Consider the following 23663-nt stretch of genomic DNA (forward strand, 5'->3'; position numbering starts at 1 on the left):
ACAATGACCGCCATGTTGTGTCTTCTGTAGAAGAGTCCCGGATTGGGGAATAGTGGGAATGGCGTTGTACAATGACCGCCATGTTGTGTCTTCTGTAGAAGAGTCCCGGATTGGAGAATAGAGGGAATGGCGTTGTACAATGACCGCCATGTTGTGTCTTCTGTAGAAGAGTCCCGGATTGGGGAATAGAGGGAATGGCGTTGTACAATGACCGCCATGTTGTGTCTTCTGTAGAAGAGTCCCGGATTGGGGAATAGTGGGAATGGCGTTGTACAATGACCGCCATGTTGTGTCTTCAGTAGAAGAGTCCCGGATTGGGGAATAGTGGGAATGGCGTTGTACAATGACCGCCATGTTGTGTCTTCTGTAGAAGAGTCCCGGATTGGAGAATAGAGGGAATGGCGTTGTACAATGACCGCCATGTTGTGTCTTCTGTAGAAGAGTCCCGGATTGGAGAATAGAGGGAATGGCGTTGTACAATGACCGCCATGTTGTGTCTTCTGTAGAAGAGTCCCGGATTGGAGAATAGAGGGAATGGCGTTGTACAATGACCGCCATGTTGTGTCTTCTGTAGAAGAGTCCCGGATTGGGGAATAGTGGGAATGGCGTTGTACAATGACCGCCATGTTGTGTCTTCTGTAGAAGAGTCCCGGATTGGGGAATAGTGGGAATGGCGTTGTACAATGACCGCCATGTTGTGTCTTCTGTAGAAGAGTCCCGGATTGGGGAATAGAGGGAATGGCGTTGTACAATGACCGCCATGTTGTGTCTTCTGTAGAAGAGTCCCGGATTGGGGAATAGAGGGAATGGCGTTGTACAATGACCGCCATGTTGTGTCTTCTGTAGAAGAGTCCCGGATTGGGGAATAGCGGGAATGGTGTTGTACAATGACCACCATGTTGTGTCTTCTGTAGAAGAGTCCCGGATTGGAGAATAGCGGGAATGGCGTTGTACAATGACCGCCATGTTGTGTCTTCTCATTGGCAGATGCTGTCTCTCCTGGAATTCATGTTCGCTGATCTGCATCTGCTGACGTATTTGAAGATGGAGGAGGAGACAATTCGAAATTTCTTGGTGAGTCTGATCGATAATATTTGTATATTAGAAAACGTCATTTCTGATGGTGGCAATAAGTGAATAGGAATATATGAGAAATATGGTACAGCAAACATGTACATTTATTGAAGATAATTGAGAAGACATCATCCAGGGTCCCTCACAGTTTGCCATCATGGGGGGTTTTCATGGGGCAGTTTAGTACATTCAGTGATAGGCTGATGCTCCTGGAAGGTGCTCTGAGTGGACCAATGAGTTGTTTTCTTTCTCTTCCTTTAGAAAAGTGTCCAAAGTCATTACCGGGCAAATCCGTTCCACAACTTCCGACACGCCTTCTGCGTCACACAGATGATGTACAGCCTGATACACCTGTGCCGCCTTCAGGTAACCCACCACAACTGCGCCAAATCTGTGCCCCCTTCAGGTACCCCGCCATCACTGCGCCCTATCTGTGCCCCCTTCAGGTACCCCACCATCACTGCGCCCAATCTGTGCCCCCTTCAGGTACCCCACCATCACTGCACCCAATCTGTGCCCCCTTCAGGTACCCCGCCATCACTGCCTTCAATCTGTGCCCCCTTCAGGTACCCCGCCATCACTGCGCCCTATCTGTGCCCCCTTCAGGTACCCCACCATCACTGCGCCCAATCTGTGCCCCCTTCAGGTACCCCACCATCACTGCGCCCTATCTGTGCCCCCTTCAGGTACCCCGCCATCACTGCCTTCAATCTGTGCCGCATTCAGGTACCCCGCCATCACTGCGCCCAATTTGTGCCCCCTTCAGGTACCCCGCCATCACTGCCTTCAATCTGTGCCGCCTTCAGGTACCCCGCCATCACTGCGCCCAATCTGTGCCCCCTTCAGGTACCCCGCCATCACTGCACCCAATCTGTGCCCCCTTCAGGTACCTCGCCATCACTGCCCCCAATCCGTGCCCCCTTCAGGTAACCCGCCATCATTTCCCCAATCTGTGCCGCCTTCAGGTAACCCACCATCACTGCCACCAATCTATGCCGCCTGGAGTTAACCCGTCATCACTTCCCTAATCTGTGCGAACATGTGAACAGGCACAAAATTTGTTTGAACACCGTTATAGTCTATGGGACACGAATGTGTAAAATCAAAAGTGCTAATTTTAAAGGTTTATATACAAGTTATTGCCATAAAAAGTGTTTCGGGACCCGGCTCCTGCCTCAGGGGAGTGTTTGGGGACTCTGGTCCTGCCTCAGGGGAGTGTTTGGGGACCCGGCTCCTGCCTCAGGGGAGTGTTTGGGGACCCAGCTTCTGCCTCAGGGAGTGTTTGGGGACCCGGCTCCTGCCTCAGGGGAGTGTTTGGGGACCCAGCTTCTGCCTCAGGGGAGTGTTTGGGGACCCAGCTTCTGCCTCAGGGAGTGTTTGGGGACCCGGCTCCTGCCTCAGGGGAGTGTTTGGGGACCCAGCTTCTGCCTCAGGGGAGTGTTTGGGGACCCAGCTTCTGCCTCAGGGGAGTGTTTGGGGACCCGGCTCCTGCCCCAGGGGACATGTATCAATGCCAAAAAAATAGTTTTTAAAAACGGCAGTTTTTTCGGGAGCAGTGATTTTAATAATGATTAAAGTAAAACAATAAAATTGAAATATTCCTTTAAATTTCATACCTGGGGGGTGTCCTTAGTCTGCCTGTAACGTGGAGCATCTTTGTGATCTGTAGAAGATGCCACAGCACAATGACATTTCTAAAGGAAAACATTTTATTTAAACTTGTTGCTTGCAGCTTTAATGTATTGTCGGATCCCAGCAATATAGATAAAAATCATTGAAAAAAAAAAGCAGTACACGTTCCCCCCGTCCATACTAGGCCCTGGCATACACCAAAATGTAAAAAAAAAAAAAAAAATGGTGTGGGGGTCCCCCTAAAATCCATACCAGACCCTTATCCGAGCACACAACCTGGCAGACTGCAGGAAAAGGGGGGGCGAGAGTGCACCCCCTCTTGAACCAAACCAGGCCACATGCCCTCAACAAGTGGAGGGTGCTTTGGGGTCTGCAGGCGGGGGGGCTTGTCGGAATCTAGAAGACCCCTTTAACAAGGAGGATTCCGCCCCCCTCCCCTATGTGAATGGGTATCGGGTACATTGTACCTCTTCTTTTTCACCCAGAAAAAGTCAAAAAAAGTAAAAATGACAGCAGACAGATTTGTACAATTCCTTTATTTAAATAAAAAATAAAAAAATAATAATAAGAGTCCCGAGATGTCCGTCCAATCACAGCACCGACGTTCCTGAGAAAGAAAGATAAAGGGAGACGCCCCCCCCAACGACTGCAGCTTTTTCATGACAGCCGTTATATAGCGGGGCCACCTGTGGTGACGGATGTCCCTGCCCCCTCTGATGTCACACGACGTCAGAAGGGGGCGGGGTCACCCGGGTACGTCACTGGATGACCCCGCCTTCGGCTAGATAAGAGCTGTCAAAGCAAAAAGTCGTCAGTCGCGGGGTAACGTCTCCCATTGAGGCGGAGTTTTTCCGTTATTTTTTTTCTCGGAATGTCGAACGGCGTGATTGAAGATGAACGGACATCACGGGACACTCGCTCTTTTTTAATAAAGGACTTGCCCAAAGCTGTCTGCTGTCATTTTTACTTTGTACCCCTACCCATTCACCAAAAATGTGTCAATGTACCCGATACCCATTCACATAGGAGGAGGGGGGGTGGGATCTGGTGGTCCCCCAAATTCCGATAAGCCCCCCGTAGACCCCCGCAACCACCAGGCAAGAGACACTATACGGCCGCCATGTAAGCAGCAGCCTTATATAGTGTGGGGCAAGGACTTAGCCCCCTGAGCAATGATTGGCCAAAGGCACCCTGCCTTTGGCCTATTATGGCTCTTTCAGCAGAGCGCGCTGTGATTGGCCAAAGCATGCAAGTCAGGTGCATGCTTTGGCCAATCATCATACAGCAATGCACTGCGATCTCGCATTATGGGGCGTTCCGCGGCGCCCAAATTTCCCGCAAACGCCCCATATGTTCCGTTTTGTTTTAGAACAAATGAACACCCAATGTACAACTCGAATGGCGGGCTCATCCCTACCCACCATTACTGCCCCAATCTATGCCACCTGCAGGTAACTCGCCATCACTGCCCCAATCTGTACCTCCGACAGGTAACTTACCATCACTACCCCCAATCTATGCCTTCTGTAGGTAACCCTTCATCACTGCCCCTACTCTGTGCCGCTTTCAGGTAACCCTCCCATCACTGCCCCCACTCTGTGCTGCTTTCAGGTACCCCCCATCACTGCCCCTACTCTGTGCCGCTTTCAGGTACCCCCATCACTGCCCCTACTCTGTGCTGCTTTCAGGTACCCCCCATCACTGCCCCTACTCTGTGCCACTTTCAGGTAACCCCCCCATCACTGCCCCACTTTCAGGTAACCCCCCCATCACTACCCCCACTCTGTGCCACTTTCAGGTAACCCCCCCATCACTGCCCCTACTCTGTGCCACTTTCAGGTAACCCCCATCACTGCCCATACTCTGTACAACTTTCAGGTACCCCCCATCACTGCCCCACATTGTGCCACTTTCAGGTAACCCCCCATCACTGCCCCACATTGTGCCACTTTCAGGTAACCCCCCCCCATCACTGCCCCCACTCTGTGCCACTTTCAGGTACCCCCCCATCACTGCCCCCAATCTGTGCCACTTTCAGGTAAACCATCATCACTGCCCCCAATCTGTGCCTCCTGTAGGTACTCCACCATGACTGCCCCCCAGTCTGCAGGTAACTTGCCGCTCTCATCAGTTCCTCTGAAATGTGCCTCTACTAAAGGGAACCAAGCACAAATAAAGCTAAAAAGATTCAATTTGCTGCCCAATAATAATAATAATGTGGATACTTGTATACACAGTAATTCCCTCATCCTGGCTGTTGTTTCAGGAAGTCGTATCCGCGGAGGACATCGCTGTCCTGATGGTGGGCGCTCTCTGCCATGACCTGGACCATCCCGGCCTTAACAATGCGTGAGTGTAAACTGCACCACCCTAGAGGGGGTTCCGGGAGATCCATAGGAGCCGACGGGGAGATTATGATCCTCCTGTGTGGGGGGGAAAGTGAAAAATATGGAAGAGTGATATCTACTCCTCTGTTCACTGACTCACTACCTCAGTCAAAGGGGGAGGGAGAAAAGGAGAAAGAAAAAAGGGGGGAGGAGGGAGAAAAGGAGAAAGAAAAAAGGGGGGAGGAGGGAGAAAAGGAGAAAGAAAAAAGGGGGGAGGAGGGAGAAAAGGAGAAAGAAAAAAGGGGGGAGGAGGGAGAAAAGGAGAAAGAAAAAAGGGGGGAGGAGGGAGAAAAGGAGAAAGAAAAAAGGGGGGAGGAGGGAGAAAAGGAGAAAGAAAAAAGGGGGGAGGAGGGAGAAAAGGAGAAAGAAAAAAGGGGGGAGGAGGGAGAAAAGGAGAAAGAAAAAAGGGGGGAGGAGGGAGAAAAGGAGAAAGAAAAAAAAGGGGGGAGGAGGGAGAAAAGGAGAAAGAAAAAAAAGGGGGGAGGAGGGAGAAAAGGAGAAAGAAAAAAGGGGGGAGGAGGGAGAAAAGGAGAAAGAAAAAAGGGGGGAGGAGGGAGAAAAGGAGAAAGAAAAAAGGGGGGAGGAGGGAGAAAAGGAGAAAGAAAAAAGGGGGGAGGAGGGAGAAAAGGAGAAAGAAAAAAGGGGGGAGGAGGGAGAAAAGGAGAAAGAAAAAAGGGGGGAGGAGGGAGAAAAGGAGAAAGAAAAAAGGGGGGAGGAGGGAGAAAAGGAGAAAGAAAAAAGGGGGGAGGAGGGAGAAAAGGAGAAAGAAAAAAGGGGGGAGGAGGGAGAAAAGGAGAAAGAAAAAAGGGGGGAGGAGGGAGAAAAGGAGAAAGAAAAAAGGGGGGAGGAGGGAGAAAAGGAGAAAGAAAAAAGGGGGGAGGAGGGAGAAAAGGAGAAAGAAAAAAAAAGGGGGGAGGAGGGAGAAAAGGAGAAAGAAAAAAAAAGGGGGGAGGAGGGAGAAAAGGAGAAAGAAAAAAAAAGGGGGGAGGAGGGAGAAAAGGAGAAAGAAAAAAAAAGGGGGGAGGAGGGAGAAAAGGAGAAAGAAAAAAAAGGGGGGAGGAGGGAGAAAAGGAGAAAGAAAAAAAAGGGGGGAGGAGGGAGAAAAGGAGAAAGAAAAAAAAGGGGGGAGGAGGGAGAAAAGGAGAAAGAAAAAAAAGGGGGGAGGAGGGAGAAAAGGAGAAAGAAAAAAAAGGGGGGAGGAGGGAGAAAAGGAGAAAGAAAAAAAAGGGGGGAGGAGGGAGAAAAGGAGAAAGAAAAAAAAGGGGGGAGGAGGGAGAAAAGGAGAAAGAAAAAAAAGGGGGGAGGAGGGAGAAAAGGAGAAAGAAAAAGGGGGGAGGAGGGAGAAAAGGAGAAAGAAAAAGGGGGGAGGAGGGAGAAAAGGAGAAAGAAAAAAGGGGGGAGGAGGGAGAAAAGGAGAAAGAAAAAAGGGGGGAGGAGGGAGAAAAGGAGAAAGAAAAAGGGGGGAGGAGGGAGAAAAGGAGAAAGAAAAAGGGGGGAGGAGGGAGAAAAGGAGAAAGAAAAAGGGGGGAGGAGGGAGAAAAGGAGAAAGAAAAAAGGGGGGAGGAGGGAGAAAAGGAGAAAGAAAAAAGGGGGGAGGAGGGAGAAAAGGAGAAAGAAAAAGGGGGGAGGAGGGAGAAAAGGAGAAAGAAAAAGGGGGGAGGAGGGAGAAAAGGAGAAAGAAGGGGGATGGGAAGGAAAAGGAAGGTTCTCTCCCTGAGGTCCGGGTGGATGGTCTTCATTTCCTATGATGATTAGAACCCGTCACACAATTGCTGTCATAGTCATGAAATAATAATCCGGTGACGTCTCCTCAGATATCAGGTTAACGCTCAAACAGAACTCGCCGTCCGGTACCAGAACAAATCTCCGCTGGAGAATCATCACTCCGCCATCGCCCTGCAGATACTCAGCCAATCACAGAGCAACATCTTCTGTAATGTAGAACCTGATAAAGCCAAACACCTCATGGAGGTGAGTGGAATGAACCCCGGAAGTCACATACAGCCTGATGGTCCCCATACTTTGGATGATTGGTGTATGTGAAATATCATAGAAGACTTTTAGGTCACCACACTTGGACTGGGGATGTGACCCATCATCTCACACCTATTGGTCACCACACTGGGAATGAGGGACCCATGGGAAGGTCATCTCACACCTCTTGGTCACCACACTGGGAATGAGGGACCCATGGGAAGGTCATCTCACACCTATTGGTCACCAGACTGGGAATGAGGGACCCATGGGAAGGTCATCTCACACCTATTGGTCACCACACTGGGAATGAGGGACCCATGGGAAGGTCATCTCACACCTCTTGGTCACCACACTGGGAATGAGGGACCCATGGGAAGGTCATCTCACACCTCTTGGTCACCACACTGGGAATGAGGGACCCATGGGAAGGTCATCTCACACCTATTGGTCACCAGACTGGGAATGAGGGACCCATGGGAAGGTCATCTCACACCTCTTGGTCACCACACTGGGAATGAGGGACCCATGGGAAGGTCATCTCACACCTCTTGGTCACCACACTGGGAATGAGGGACCCATGGGAAGGTCATCTCACACCTATTGGTCACCACACTGGGAATGAGGGACCCATGGGAAGGTCATCTCACACCTCTTGGTCACCACACTGGGAATGAGGGACCCATGGGAAGGTCATCTCACACCTCTTGGTCACCACACTGGGAATGAGGGACCCATGGGAAGGTCATCTCACACCTATTGGTCACCAGACTGGGAATGAGGGACCCATGGGAAGGTCATCTCACACCTCTTGGTCACCACACTGGGAATGAGGGACCCATGGGAAGGTCATCTCACACCTCTTGGTCACCACACTGGGAATGAGGGACCCATGGGAAGGTCATCTCACACCTATTGGTCACCAGACTGGGAATGAGGGACCCATGGGAAGGTCATCTCACACCTATTGGTCACCACACTGGGAATGAGGGACCCATGGGAAGGTCATCTCACACCTATTGGTCACCACACTGGGAATGAGGGACCCATGGGAAGGTCATCTCACACCTATTGGTCACCACACTGGGAATGAGGGACCCATGGGAAGGTCATCTCACACCTATTGGTCACCACACTGGGAAAGAGGGACCCATGGGAAGGTCATCTCACACCTATTGGTCACCACACTGGGAATGAGGGACCCATGGGAAGGTCATCTCACACCTATTGGTCACCACACTGGGAATGAGGGACCCATGGGAAGGTCATCTCACACCTATTGGTCACCACACTGGGAATGAGGGACCCATGGGAAGGTCATCTCACACCTATTGGTCACCAGACTGGGAATGAGGGACCCATGGGAAGGTCATCTCACACCTATTGGTCACCACACTGGGAATGAGGGACCCATGGGAAGGTCATCTCACACCTATTGGTCACCAAACTGGGAATGAGGGACCCATGGGAAGGTCATCTCACACCTATTGGTCACCAGACTGGGAATGAGGGACCCATGGGAAGGTCATCTCACACCTATTGGTCACCACACTGGGAATGAGGGACCCATGGGAAGGTCATCTCACACCTATTGGTCACCAGACTGGGAATGAGGGACCCATGGGAAGGTCATCTCACAACTATTGGTCACCACACTGGGAATGAGGGACCCATGGGAAGGTCATCTCACACCTATTGGTCACCAGACTGGGAATGAGGGACCCATGGGAAGGTCATCTCAACTATTGGTCACCACACTGGGAATGAGGGACCCATGGGAAGGTCATCTCACACCTATTGGTCACCAGACTGGGAATGAGGGACCCATGGGAAGGTCATCTCACACCTATTGGTCACCACACTGGGAATGAGGGACCCATGGGAAGGTCATCTCACACTTATTGGTCACCAGACTGGGAATGAGGGACCCATGGGAAGGTCATCTCACACCTATTGGTCACCAGACTGGGAATGAGGGACCCATGGGAAGGTCATCTCACACTTATTGGTCACTAGACTGGGAATGAGGGACCCATGGGAAGGTCATCTCACACCTATTGGTCAGCACACTGGGAATGAGGGACCCATGGGAAGGTCATCTCACACTTATTGGTCACTAGACTGGGAATGAGGGACCCATGGGAAGGTCATCTCACACTTATTGGTCACTAGACTGGGAATGAGGGACCCATGGGAAGGTCATCTCACACTTATTGGTCACCAGACTGGGAATGAGGGACCCATGGGAAGGTCATCTCACACCTATTGGTCACCAGACTGGGAATGAGGGACCCATGGGAAGGTCATCTCACACCTATTGGTCACTAGACTGGGAATGAGGGACCCATGGGAAGGTCATCTCACACCTATTGGTCACCAAACTGGGAATGAGGGACCCATGGGAAGGTCATCTCACACCTCTTGGTCACCAAACTGGGAATGAGGGACCCATGGGAAGGTCATCTCACACCTATTGGTCACCAGACTGGGAATGAGGGACCCATGGGAAGGTCATCTCACACCTATTGGTCACCAGACTGGGAATGAGGGACCCATGGGAAGGTCATCTCACACCTATTGGTCACCAAACTGGGAATGAGGGACCCATGGGAAGGTCATCTCACACCTCTTGGTCACCACACTGGGAATGAGGGACCCATGGGAAGGTCATCTCACACCTATTGGTCACCACACTGGGAATGAGGGACCCATGGGAAGGTCATCTCACACCTATTGGTCACTAGACTGGGAATGAGGGACCCATGGGAAGGTCATCTCACACCTCTTGGTCACCACACTGGGAATGAGGGACCCATGGGAAGGTCATCTCACACCTCTTGGTCACCACACTGGGAATGAGGGACCCATGGGAAGGTCATCTCACACCTATTGGTCACCAGACTGGGAATGAGGGACCCATGGGAAGGTCATCTCACACCTATTGGTCACCACACTGGAAATGAGGGACCCATGGGAAGGTCATCTCACACCTCTTGGTCACCACACTGGGAATGAGGGACCCATGGGAAGGTCATCTCACACCTCTTGGTCACCACACTGGGAATGAGGGACCCATGGGAAGGTCATCTCACACCTCTTGGTCACCACACTGGGAATGAGGGACCCATGGGAAGGTCATCTCACACCTATTGGTCACCAGACTGGGAATGAGGGACCCATGGGAAGGTCATCTCACACCTATTGGTCACCACACTGGAAATGAGGGACCCATGGGAAGGTCATCTAAGACTTATAGGTCACCAATCTTAAGACAAGGGAGGTATTTGATGGATCACACTGGACCTGTCAGTCACTAGACTGGGAATGAGGGACCCATGGGAAGGTCATCTCACACCTATTGGTCACTAGACTGGGAATGAGGGACCCATGGGAAGGTCATCTCACACCTATTGGTCACCAAACTGGGAATGAGGGACCCATGGGAAGGTCATCTCACACCTCTTGGTCACCAAACTGGGAATGAGGGACCCATGGGAAGGTCATCTCACACCTATTGGTCACCAGACTGGGAATGAGGGACCCATGGGAAGGTCATCTCACACCTATTGGTCACCAGACTGGGAATGAGGGACCCATGGGAAGGTCATCTCACACCTATTGGTCACCAAACTGGGAATGAGGGACCCATGGGAAGGTCATCTCACACCTCTTGGTCACCACACTGGGAATGAGGGACCCATGGGAAGGTCACCTCACACCTATTGGTCACCACACTGGGAATGAGGGACCCATGGGAAGGTCATCTCACACCTATTGGTCACTAGACTGGGAATGAGGGACCCATGGGAAGGTCATCTCACACCTCTTGGTCACCACACTGGGAATGAGGGACCCATGGGAAGGTCATCTCACACCTCTTGGTCACCACACTGGGAATGAGGGACCCATGGGAAGGTCATCTCACACCTATTGGTCACCAGACTGGGAATGAGGGACCCATGGGAAGGTCATCTCACACCTATTGGTCACCACACTGGAAATGAGGGACCCATGGGAAGGTCATCTCACACCTCTTGGTCACCACACTGGGAATGAGGGACCCATGGGAAGGTCATCTCACACCTCTTGGTCACCACACTGGGAATGAGGGACCCATGGGAAGGTCATCTCACACCTCTTGGTCACCACACTGGGAATGAGGGACCCATGGGAAGGTCATCTCACACCTATTGGTCACCAGACTGGGAATGAGGGACCCATGGGAAGGTCATCTCACACCTATTGGTCACCACACTGGAAATGAGGGACCCATGGGAAGGTCATCTAAGACTTATAGGTCACCAATCTTAAGACAAGGGAGGTATTTGATGGATCACACTGGACCTGTCAGTCACTAGACTGGGAATGAGGGGTGTAGGTGAAGCCCCATGGACACCTCCCTGTATTTCGGAGAGAAGACGGAGGTGACATCCTACCAGTCCCATGTATAGAACACCAAGCTTGGGACAAGGGACATATGTCACTCTAGGCGGGCCAAGGACATACATAATAGGTCATACATTAGTTATATGATGTGACGTATCATCAGAACACGTGTGAACAGAGATACACGTCACTATGGTCGGTGATAATTTGTCTTTGTCTCTTTCTCAGGGAATCACAGAATTAATTTTAGCCACAGATATGACCCATCACGGCCGCATCCTGCAGGCATTACAGGAGATCCAGAACTTCAGCTTTTCCAACACAGATCACGTGACTGTGGTGAGAAGAAGACGGAGCTTCCCAACTACTAACCCCAACATCCTCTAGATGGTTCCGTATCCCGGCCTCTGATGGGGGAGGAGATGAAGGAGCTCAATGACCACACAGGAGTAGTAGGAGGTGTAAGAAGCCAGGTCTGGTCAGGACACAGAGGGACGGATAGCATAGGAGACCAAGGTCAAGAAAGAAGGCAGACACAGATCAAGCTAATAGTCAGAACAGGCAGCAGAGGATCAGATTTACCAACAATCCACAGGCAGGACAAGAAGCCGGATATTAGATTCACTGACGGTTCAGTCAGGACAGGCAGCAGATGATCAGATCCAGTAACAGTCTATGATCAGGGCAGGCAGCAGATGATCAGATCTAGTAACAGTCTATGATCAGGGCAAGCAGCAGATGATCAGATCCAGTAACAGTCTACGATCAGGGCAGGCAGCAGAAGATCAGATCCAATAACAGTCTATGATCAGGGCAGGCAGCAGATGATCAGATCCAGTAACAGTCTACAATCAGGGCAGGCAGCAGATGATCAGATCCAGTAACAATCTATGATCAGGGCAGGCAGCAGATGATCAGATCTAGTAACAGTCTATGATCAGGGCAAGCAGCAGATGATCAGATCCAGTAACAGTCTACAATCAGGGCAGGCAGCAGATGATCAGATCCAGTAACAATCTATGATCAGGGCAGGCAGCAGATGATCAGATCTAGTAACAGTCTACAATCAGGGCAGGCAGCAGATGATCAGATCCAGTAACAATCTATGATCAGGGCAGGCAGCAGATGATCAGATCCAATAACAGTCTATGATCAGGGCAGGCAGCAGATGATCAGATCCAGTAACAATCTATGATCAGGGCAAGCAGCAGATGATCAGATCCAATAACAGTCTACGATCAGGACAGGCAGCAGATGATCAGATCCAGTAACAATCTATGATCAGGGCAGGCAGCAGATGATCAGATCCAGTAAGTCTACGATTAGGGCAGGCAGCAGATGATCAGATCCAGTAACAATCTATGATCAGGGCAGGCAGCAGATGATCAGATCCAGTAACAATCTACGATCAGGGCAGGCAGCAGATGATCAGATCCAGTAACAATCTACAATCAGGGCAGGCAGCAGATGATCAGATCCAGTAACAATCTACAATCAGGGCAGGCAGCAGATGATCAGATCCAGTAACAATCTACAATCAGGGCAGGCAGCAGATGATCAGATCCAGTAACAATCTACAATCAGGGCAGGCAGCAGATGATCAGATCCAGTAACAGTCTACGATCAGGGCAGGCAGCAGATGATCAGATCCAGTAACAATCTACAATCAGGGCAGGCAGCACATGATCAGATCCAGTAACAGTCTACGATCAGGGCAGGCAGCAGATGATCAGATCCAGTAACAGTCTATGATCTGGGCAGGCAGCAGATGATCAGATCCAGGAACCTTAGTCACACCCTTACAACAAAATCCCCACTTATATCAGGGTGCCCATCAGGGTCCCTCTTTTACAGACTCCACACACCAGAGTCACCCCATTACATCGGTGTCCCCATGAGAGTCCAATCTTAGCTCCAGTGCGGCTGTAGCATCAAGGTGGGAGTTGGGAGATGGAGCAGGTCTGGATGGAGGAAGTTCTGTCCTCCTTTGAATGATTGGTTGCTGGTAGACCTCTGCTCGCCCACAGTGGGACCCGTGTCTGAGCACAGCAGGCCCACACTGAGGATATGCCACTTACCCTAGTGTCAGGCTGGATAAGGTCTTGTAGAAAGCCACATTTGACCCACGGCCACAGTTTGGAAACCCCTGGCCTGGTGTCATGTGACCAGGAATGAGAGCCGGGGCCGACATGTCAGTTGCATCCTAAGGCGATTTCTGGCTCCTTAGTAAATATCTCCATCTCACTTTCCTTTGGAATTGTGATCTCCATCCTCAGTTTTCCTGGATTCCCAGTGGCTCCAGTTTGTGACATTACTGGTATATGGAAGTGGACATTAGAAGGTCTTATAATGGGAGGACTCTGGGTGATGAGTGACAGCGGGGGCCATCTTGCCACAGATAATTCAGACTGACCTCAACACTTTCCTCTTCTGCCCGCTGTGACCTCTGACCCCGGCGCTGTCCTGCGTCAGGTAGATGCCCTTTTGTCTCACGATGTGCGTTTCTTGCAGCTGAAGAAAGGCCTCATTAAATTCTCGGACATCTCCAATGAAGCTCGTCCAGCAGAACAAGCCGAGATCTGGGCCGACATATTAATGGAGGAATATTTCCTGCAGGTCAGTCATATGTGATGAATACAAGATGTTCTCCTCTGCGATTCTGCCACCTCCTCCAGGCCCAATCAGTGGAGAGCTGTGCCAGGACAAGATCATTCAGTGCCCAAGGCAAAGATGCCAAATTGTGCCCCACCCCTTCATTATGTACAAGCTTAAGGAGGAGGGGGAGAGAGGACAACCCGTACCTCCTCCCAGCTTGCTCGTCTCTTCCAGCGCTGGGCTGATAGAAGTAGTGATGCCGCTGTCACTACTCCTGTCAGCCTTCCAGCAGGAGTTTGTGGCACCCCCATCCCTACAATACTACCCTCCCATTGTCCCAGCCCTGGTGGGGAGGCCCAGTTGGGTCAGGTTTTCATTGGTATGGGGTGGAATATTCTGCTTTGACTTTACGGTGATCTCAACATTGTCCTCCTCTTCCAGAGTGACCGAGAGAAGGCGGAGGGACTTCCTGTGACACCGTACATGGACCGTGACACTGTCACCAAAGCCGAATCTCAGAAATCCTTCATCCAGTTCATGCTGCTTCCTCTATGTCAGGCCCTGTGTAAGGTAAGTGCACATCTACATCTTGTGAAGTTAATGTCTCTATCCAACATGGCTAGGCTCTACGTGAGGAGAGTACACATCTATCTTGAACAGGGCTGGACCCTAGGTGAGGTAAGTACACACATCAAAACCTAACAAGCTTTAGTCCTATGTGAGGTAAGTACTTATCACTAACAGTGTTGGGCCCTACATGAGGTAAGTACACATATACAGTACATCCAACAGGGCAAGCTGTATGTGAGGTAAGTACAGGTCTATATCTATGAAGGCCAGGTCCTATGTGAGGTAAGTACATGTCTATAACAGGGCCAGTCTCTACATGAGGTAAGAAAATGCCTACAACAAACAGAGCTGAGCTCTATACAAGGGGAGAACACATCTCCTACATAGTTAGGCCCTATGTAAGGTACATATCTACAACAGAAGCAGGTTCTGTGTGAGGTAAGTAGTCGTCTAAATCAGTGGTCCTCAAACTGCAGCCCTTTGCTTGCATTTATCCGGTCCTTGGAGCACTACTCCAGCCCGACTGATTGGATGGAGAGGATGGTGGAGATGTAGACGACGATTGGATGGAGAGGATGGTGGGGATGTAGATGATGATTGGATGGAGAGGATGGTGGGGATGTAGATGACGCTTGGATGGAGAGGATGGTGGAGATGTAGATGACGATTGGATGGAGAGGACGGTGGGGATGTAGATGACGCTTGGATGGAGAGGACGGTGGGGATGTAGATGACGCTTGGATGGAGAGGACAGTGGAGATGTAGATGACGATTAGATGGAGAGGATGGTGGGGATGTAGATGACGATTAGATGGAGAGGATGGTGGGGATGTAGATGACGATTGGATGGAGAGGATGGTGGGGATGTAGATGACGATTGGATGGAGAGGATGGTGGGGATGTAGATGACGATTGGATGGAGAGGATGGTGGGGATGTAGATGATGATTGGATGGAGAGGACGGTGGAGATGTAGATGACGATTGGATGGAGAGGACGGTGGGGATGTAGATGACGCTTGGATGGAGAGGACGGTGGAGATGTAGACGACGCTTGGATGGAGAGGACGGTGGAGATGTAGACGACGCTTGGATGGAGAGGACGGTGGAGATGTAGACGACGATTGGATGGAGAGGACGGTGGAGATGTAGACGACGATTGGATGGAGAGGACGGTGGAGATGTAGACGACGATTGGATGGAGAGGACGGTGGAGATGTAGATGACGATTGGATGGAGAGGACGGTGGGGATGTAGATGACAATTGGATGGAGAGGATGGTGGGGATGTAGATGACGATTGGATGGAGAGGATGGTGGAGATGTAGACGACGATTGGATGGAGAGGATGGTGGAGATGTAGACGACGCTTGGATGGAGAGGATGGTGGAGATGTAGACGACGATTGGATGGAGAGGATGGTGGAGATGTAGACGACGATTGGATGGAGAGGACGGTGGGGATGTAGATGACGATTGGATGGAGAGGACGGTGGAGATGTAGAGGACGATTGGATGGAGATGACGATTGGATGGAGAGGATGGTGGAGATGTAGATGACGATTGGATGGAGAGGATGGTGGAGATGTAGATGACGATTGGATGGAGAGGATGGTGGAGATGTAGATGACGATTGGATGGAGAGGATGGTGGAGATGTAGAGGACGATTGGATGGAGATGACGATTGGATGGAGAGGATGGTGGAGATGTAGATGACGATTGGATGGAGAGGATGGTGGAGATGTAGATGACGATTGGATGGAGAGGATGATAGTGTATTAGTAATGTGACACAAATGGAATAAAATACGATCAAACAATGCCGGGGAAGGAATCTTTTTTTGAGGTTTTCTCATTGAACAATGACAGGTTGTGTTGAGTTTGTGGACAGACACAGGCGGGTCGTTGTTGGGCGGACAAGCATTGTACAAGACACATGGTTACATTTGTATTATTGTTACATTGTATTTATGAGCAAAGCCTGTGCGCATGCTCCATTTACAGATGAGCGGCTGCAGCCATTGCTGTCCCCCTGGTGGAGCGGGTAGGTGTGAGGTCTGGGGTGCCCAAACCTGACCATCTACTTATCCTTTCAAAAAGCTAAAAATCCAAGTGAAAAAACCCGCACAGTTGGTAACTCTGTGAAGCAACTACCCCACCTGTGTGTGAGCCAAATATGCATCTATTTCTTATTAGGCCACACCCTGTGTGAGGTAAGTACACATCTGTGTTATAGAGTCAAGCCTTGTATGAAAATAGGACGGTTGTGAAAAGCTCTGCTTGAGACAGATGGACTGTTCTACTGAGGGAGGGAGACTATAACTGTTTAAATGGCTCCAAGGTGGGGGGGGAGGAAGGGAGAAGGGCCCGTCGCCGCCCCAAGGTGGGGGAGGGGTGGGAGGGAGAGGGGCCCGTCGCCGCTCCAAGGTGGGAGGGAGAAGGGGCCGTCGCCGCTCCAAGGTGGGGGGCAGAGAGAGAAGGGCCCATCACTGTTCCAAGGTGGGGGGGAGGAAGGGCCCGTCGCCGCTCCAAGGTGGGGGGGCAGAGGGAGAAGGGCCCGTCGCCGCTCCAAGGTGGGGGAGAGGGAGAAGGGCCCGTCGCTGCTCCAAGGTGGGGGAGAGGGAGAAGGGCCCGTCGCTGCTCCAAGGTGGGGGAGAGGGAGAAGGGCCCGTCGCTGCTCCAAGGTGGGGGAGAGGGAGAAGGGCCCGTCGCTGCTCCAAGGTGGGGGAGAGGGAGAAGGGCCCGTCGCCGCTCCAAGGTGGGGGAGAGGTGGGAGGCAGAGGGGCCCGTCGCCGCTCCAAGGTGGGAGGGAGAAGGGGCCGTCGCCGCTCCAAGGTGGGAGGCAGAGAGAGAAGGGCCCATCACTGTTCCAAGGTGGGGGGGCAGAGGGAGAAGGGCCCGTCGCTGCTCCAAGGTAGGGGGGCAGAGGGAGAAGGGCCCGTCGCCGCTCCAAGGTAGGCGGGGGAGTAGGGAGAAGGGCCCGTCGCCGCTCCAAGGTGGGGGGCGGAGGGAGAAGGGCCCGTCTCCGCTCCAAGGTGAGGGGCGGAGGGAGAAGGGCCCGTCTCCGCTCCAAGGTGGGGGGCGGAGGGAGAAGGGCCCGTCTCCGCTCCAAGGTGGGGGGCGGAGGGAGAAGGGCCCGTCTCCGCTTCAAGGTGGAGCGGCGATGGGAGATACAAGCCTCAGGGTGGGTATATTCCAATATTATTGGATGAGGGATCGGGGTGGGGATCCTGTAATATTATTGGATGGAGGGATCGGGGCGGGTAATCCTCCAATATTATTGGATGAGGGATCGGGGCGGGTAATTCTCCAATATTATTGGATGAGGGATCGGGGCGGGTAATCCTCCAATATTATTGGATGGCAGGATCGGGGTGGGGAATCCTCCAATATTATTGGATGGCGGGATCGGGGCGGGTAATCCTCCAATATTATTGGATGGCGGGATCGGGGCGGGTAATCCTCCAATATTATTGGATGGCGGGATCGGGGCGGGTAATCCTCCAATATTATTGGATGGAGGGATCGGGGTGGAGATCCTCCATTAGAAGATTCAAATGCCATCAAAACCTTTAATTCCTACAGAGGTTTTGTGCTTTCGTCTGACCAGTCTTGTACCAGTTTACCAATCAGACTCCTAGAATTCATGTCAGGATGGAGAAGAGAGCTTTGAGGTGTGGAATATGGAATGGGGTCCCGTCCTCTGCTAATGAACTGTTGTTTTCTTATTTCAGATCTTTCCCCAGCTGGACTCCTGGGCACTGCAGCCGCTGATGGATGCCAAACTGCGATATGAGAGACAGGTAACCAGAGACTGCACACCCTCTGATCTGTGCCCCGATTGTCACGTTCCTTTCCCCACCATCCATTAAAAGTCAGTAATGGTTCTTCATGGCAGTCGGTGTTCAGGTTACAGGAAACACGGCACCGGCTATAACTAAACCAGAACTAAAGTTGTAAACCCAGGTCTGCAATGTGGGACCCCGATCCACAGTCCACAGTCCCAGACCCGGGTCTGCAATCTAAGATCTGGATACAAAATCCCAGACCTGGGTCCGCAATCTGAGAACCGCCGCTGTAATCCAAGACTTGGATATAGAGTCCCAGACCCCAGGTCCATAATCCACGCTCCAGGTACACAATCTGAGACCTGGATCCAGACTCGGGTCCAAAATCCGAGCTCCGGGACAAGAATTTGGTTCTCTCACATCTACAAAGCACCATAACTCCTGAAACTCATTTCTGACCAGGAGGACAGACTGGTACTCATCACTCTCTCATCTCTTTCAGGTGGAGCTCCTCCAAAGTCACAAGGAATCCCTGGAGTCAATGTGAAGCGAGAGGTCAGATCCAAGAGCCAGATAATGAGATCACGGACTAGATCCTCCATCCAACCAGCAGAGGAGCCCAGAACCAGAGCCCCGCCCATGTCTCCCAATCTCAGCGGAGAAGGGAAGATGGGTGACAGCCCCTGGAAATGTCTTTATGGAGATCAATCGAGGAACAAATTCAAATTCCAATCCCATGCTCAGAAATAAAAATCATTCAAAATCTTGAAAAGAAAATATATATATTTTTTTTCTCATAAAAAGCCCCCACCCCCCCGCCCCCCAACCCCCGGAGGACAAATCATCATTTACTGGAATCTCTGTTCTCCCAACCAAAATGTAGGTCACCTCAACTCCACCAAACATGGTTCCCAGGTTCAGTCTTTAGTGGGGGTGCTAGCCCCTCTGTGGGGAGTCTTTAGTAGGGGGTGCTAGCCCCTCTGTGGGGAGTCTTTAGTAGGGGGTGCTAGCCCCTCTGTGGGGAGTCTTTAGCAGGGGGTGCTAGTCCCCTCTGGGAGGAGTCTTTAGTGGGGGTGTTGGTCCCCTCTGGGAGGAGTCTTTAGTGGGGGTGTTGGCCCCTCTGGGAGGAGTCTTTAGTAGGGGTGTTGGCCCCTCTGGGGGGGGGGGGGGGGGGGGGGGAATATGAAGGAGATCGGCAGACGAATGGAAGAGACCAGTCTACAGGGGGTAGGTGGAGCGTGAGAAGAGGCTCAGCGCCCCCTCTTGGTTCGGAGAGTTGATGGATTCTTCTAATCACAGATCTCCAGCTCCGCACACCAAGTTTTGGGCCCCGTAGTTTCATCTTTGCTGCACCTTCAGGGAATGGACCGGGGCCCCCCGTGTCAGGTGCAGATTGTTGGGTTCCAGGTTGTCACGTCTTCTGCACCTTCACTGCAGCGCCGGCCAATCCGGGGGACACTTTCCTCTTCTCTGATTGGAGGCGAGCTTCTTTCTTCATCAAGTAGGAGGCCATGTTGTCAAACACCACTTTATACAATCCGGTGAACCGGCTCTCTGGAGACACCGAGCCTGCGGAGGAGAAAACACGGTAAACTGGTGGGAAACACGACATAATGGGAGGGGCTATACACATAATGGGAGGGGCTACAATGGGCCGTCCGGGCTGGAGGCTCCTCTCTATATATACTGGTCTGCCCATCCAGCCAATCAGGTGATGAGAGATACAAGGTGTCATCCATTCTGTGGGGGGGGGGTTCTATCCTGACCTCCTCTGTGATTCCATTATAAGGAATCGTTCAGCCAATATCGCTGTACTATGACATCACGACATACACGGAACGTTCATCACACTTGGTTTGCAGAGCGTACTGAATACACCGCTCTACTCTGCATTGTGATAGGGCAAGGAAGGCGGGATGATTAGAGATTGGACGAGCCGTCACTTGACTCACCTTCCAGCTGTTCCCAATTCTCTCCAATGGTCTTGGACAATCTCTTGGTGCGGTCATCTGGTGGTGCCGGCTGTGCGGAGAACAGAGTGTCACATATTTCATACACACCCCCCTTCACATCATAGAAATAAAATGGTCACCGTCACTCTGCAATGTAGCTAAAGGAGGTGGGTGGTGCAGGGCCGCAGACTCCCAGGCCACCGCCGCCCCCCCAGGCACACATGCCGCCGCCGCCGCCCCAGGCACACATGCCGCCGCCGCCGCCCCAGGCACACATGCCGCCGCCGCCCCCGCAGGCACACATGCCGCCGCCGCCGCCGCAGGCACACATGCCGCCGCCCCCGCAGGCACACATTGGCTCTGTGTTCTCTCCCCGGAGGTCCATTACCAGATATTGAACTTCCAGTTCCAGGCCTGGTCTAGCCTATTCCATCCACAGGAGCCGCCCATTCTCCCTACACCCAATCACATCACATCTGTACATCACTCACCTGCCAAGCACCATTGTTGTATCTGTACAGCTCTATGGGGTTCTCTGTCACCCCCGATAACACCCACAGGGAGGCGGAGTCCTCAAAGTCCACATCCAACGGGACATAAGATAGAGAAATGTACTGGGTGTGAGCGAGGCAGGGACCACCGGAGACCGAGAACAGGAAGACCCCCGACATCCTGCAAGAGAACAGCGATCTCAGATCATCTCCGTCACCCTTCACCTGCCATTGTGTCCGGCTGGAGAACCGAGCCCCCCGCCCGTCCTATTCTACCACCTCGCCCCCCCTGGTCCTATTCTACCACCCCGAGCCCCTCCTCCTGGAACCCCGCCCCCCCACCTCCCATCTGTCCTATTCCACCCCCTCGAGCCCCTCCTCCTGGAACCCCACCCCCTCGAGCCCCTCCTCCTGGAACCCTGCCCCCCACCTCCCATCTGTCCTATTCCACCCCCTCGAGCCCCTCCTCCTGGAACCCCGCAACCCCCATACTATTCTACCCCCCCGAGCCCCTCCTCCTGGAACCCCACCCCCCATCTGTCCTATTCCCCCACCCCAAGCTCCTCCTCCTCCTGGAACCCCCCCCCCACCTGTCCTATTCCACCACCCCGAGCCCCTCCTCCTGGAACCCCGCCCCCCACCTGTCCTATTCCACCACCCCGAGCCCCTCCTCCTGGAACCCCCCCCCCCCCCCCCACCTCCCATCTGTCCTATTCCACCACCCCGAGCCCCTCCTCCTGGAATTCTCCACTCACTCCTGTCTTCTTCTATAACTCATCGCTCTCCCCTGTCATCTGTACATCTTTTCCACAGCCCAGAACCTCTTCGTCCTGAAACCCCTCCCCCACCCACCACTTCCACCTTTCCAACTGGAACCCTTCCTACTCTTCTGTCAGTCAAATCCCCCCAAATTCCCTCCAGAAACCACCCACCACCCAGAAACTCTTCTATTCTTGTTTTCTGGAAACCTCCTAGTCCGAAATACTCCATGTCACAACACCCCCCAACCCCCGCTAGTACTTGCCACTTCAGCCTCCCCTGTACCCCTCCTCCTCCTCATGGGACCTCTACACTTCCACCACCCCAGGAACCGGCGTGTCCTCCACCAACCCATCCTCCCAACTCTACTCCTGACCACACCACCAACCACAGCGCAACACGCCATCAAGTCATCTTAAATTGGTGCCGGTCACTGGAAATCCATCTTCTCCTCACACAACTCCCCACCAATGAGCCGGGTTCTCTGTGATATTGATAAGTGTAGCATTGGGCCCCCAACATACCCTTCACAGAGTACAGCCAAGTGTTCTCCTCCCGGGGAGCAGCTCAGTCTGGACACCGCAAACCTCTGCAAGGAAGAAAACACATCAATACCACACAAAACACGCGGAAAACCTGCGTCCTCCACAGGTCAGCCAAAATCTGCGGGGGTGGGGGGGGAAGACTCTAAAAAGGGATCTTCCATCTCAACAGAAAGCTATGCAAAAATGAACGCGAGCGCCCTCTACGTTTTTCATTTCTGATACAAACGTTATTTTCCGCTCGGGAACATTGTAAATAAATGATACATACTGCCGACCCCCCCCCCCCCACAGTTCTGCAGTATGACCTCCCACAGTTCTCCAGTATGACCCCTGACCCCCCCCCCACCCCCCCAGAGTTCTCCAGTGTGACCCCTAACCCCCCCCCCCCACAGTTCTGCAGTATGACCTCCCACAGTTCTCCAGTATGACCCCTGACCCCCCCCACCCCCCAGAGTTCTCCAGTGTGACTCCTGACCCCCCCGCCCCCCACAGTTTTCCCGTGTGACTCCTCACCTGGGTCTCCTCATCCTCTCCCGGTCTCGGGACATCTTTGAGGTTACAGATGTGAATCTCTTCCCCAGATTCATATTTCCACAGCCGTACCGTCCCATCCTAGAGAGAATGACAACACTGAGGGGGCACTGACAGGAAAGCGGGCCAGAGAAGCAGTACTGGGCACTGACAGGAGAGAAGCCGTACTCGGCGTAGAGGCGGGGGGCGAGAGAAGCCGTACTCGGCGTAGAGGCGGGGGCGAGAGAAGCCGTACTCGGCGTAGAGGCGGGGGGCGAGAGAAGCCGTACTCGGCGTAGAGGCGGGGGGCGAGAGAAGCCGTACTCGGCGTAGAGGCGGGTGAAGATTTAGGAATGTCAGCACTGGGTGTACAGAGGGAAGAAATTAACACTGACCCCGGATCCAGAGAGAAGCCCATAATCCGGGCCGGGCAGCGCCAGCAGCTGTGATACAAACCTGAGGAGAGATCAGAGAGATGATATCAGGGTGGGCGTGTCCTATGGTAAATGGGGGGGTGTGTGTGTGTGTGTGTGTGTGTGTGTGTGTGTGTGTGTGTGTGTGTGTGTGTGTGTGTGTGTGTTCTCTGCCAAGGACTCTCCAAAATACAGAACTATGGAGGAGCCAACGACACCACCCACTCTCTGCCAACGGCACCCACCACACACACTCTCCGCCAACGGCGACACACACTAGCAGAATGACCACACGGGGCTCACCCCTGACACCGCCCTCCACTAGAGTGAAGTGCAGATAGAGTAATGATAACAAAGGGCTCCCCACCAGTGACATCATACTCTACAATCTCCCTCCCCTCCCCTCCCCCATCACTCACTCTGTGTGTCCGAGACAGAAGGCGCTGATGACATGGGGCGCCTCCCACAGGCTGACCCGGATCTTCTCATCACGGTCACAGGTGATAATATGGCGCCCATCTGGAGTCACCGCCTAGGGAGGGAAAAGACCGATATCGGTTGGTTGGACACGAGGTGGGGGTGGGGGGGGTC

At 52.6% G+C, this 23663-nt stretch overlaps 2 protein-coding genes across 2 annotated transcripts in view; one reads left to right on the plus strand and one right to left on the minus strand.

Moving 5' to 3' along the window:
• Positions 1 to 19179, plus strand: part of LOC143955168 (high affinity cGMP-specific 3',5'-cyclic phosphodiesterase 9A-like) — a gene marked incomplete at its 5' end in the record, with an annotated part of 34285 nt that extends 15106 nt beyond the window's left edge. The window contains 9 exons of the mRNA XM_077465260.1: positions 988 to 1074; positions 1336 to 1440; positions 4973 to 5055; positions 6908 to 7064; positions 11682 to 11792; positions 13965 to 14069; positions 14490 to 14618; positions 18349 to 18417; positions 18905 to 19179. Coding sequence (XP_077321386.1) covers positions 988 to 1074; positions 1336 to 1440; positions 4973 to 5055; positions 6908 to 7064; positions 11682 to 11792; positions 13965 to 14069; positions 14490 to 14618; positions 18349 to 18417; positions 18905 to 18949 — 891 coding nt within the window. The remainder of the gene's footprint in view (positions 1 to 987; positions 1075 to 1335; positions 1441 to 4972; positions 5056 to 6907; positions 7065 to 11681; positions 11793 to 13964; positions 14070 to 14489; positions 14619 to 18348; positions 18418 to 18904) is intronic.
• A 39-nt stretch (positions 19180 to 19218) lies between these two features.
• On the minus strand, positions 19219 to 23604 carry WDR4 (WDR4 tRNA N7-guanosine methyltransferase non-catalytic subunit; the record flags this gene model as incomplete). The annotated part of the gene is given in 7 exon segments (XM_077465261.1): positions 19219 to 19971; positions 20355 to 20424; positions 20846 to 21026; positions 22129 to 22193; positions 22663 to 22761; positions 23055 to 23115; positions 23492 to 23604. Coding segments are annotated over 7 exon segments (747 nt in total), but the record flags the coding sequence as incomplete, so codon positions are not given.
• Between the last annotated feature and the right edge of the window lie 59 nt (positions 23605 to 23663).

Source organism: Lithobates pipiens, unplaced genomic scaffold (assembly GCF_037356315.1).
Source record: "Lithobates pipiens isolate NorthernLeopardFrog02 unplaced genomic scaffold, aLitPip1_a1.2 Scaffold_345, whole genome shotgun sequence".
Classification (NCBI taxonomy): domain Eukaryota; kingdom Metazoa; phylum Chordata; class Amphibia; order Anura; family Ranidae; genus Lithobates; species Lithobates pipiens.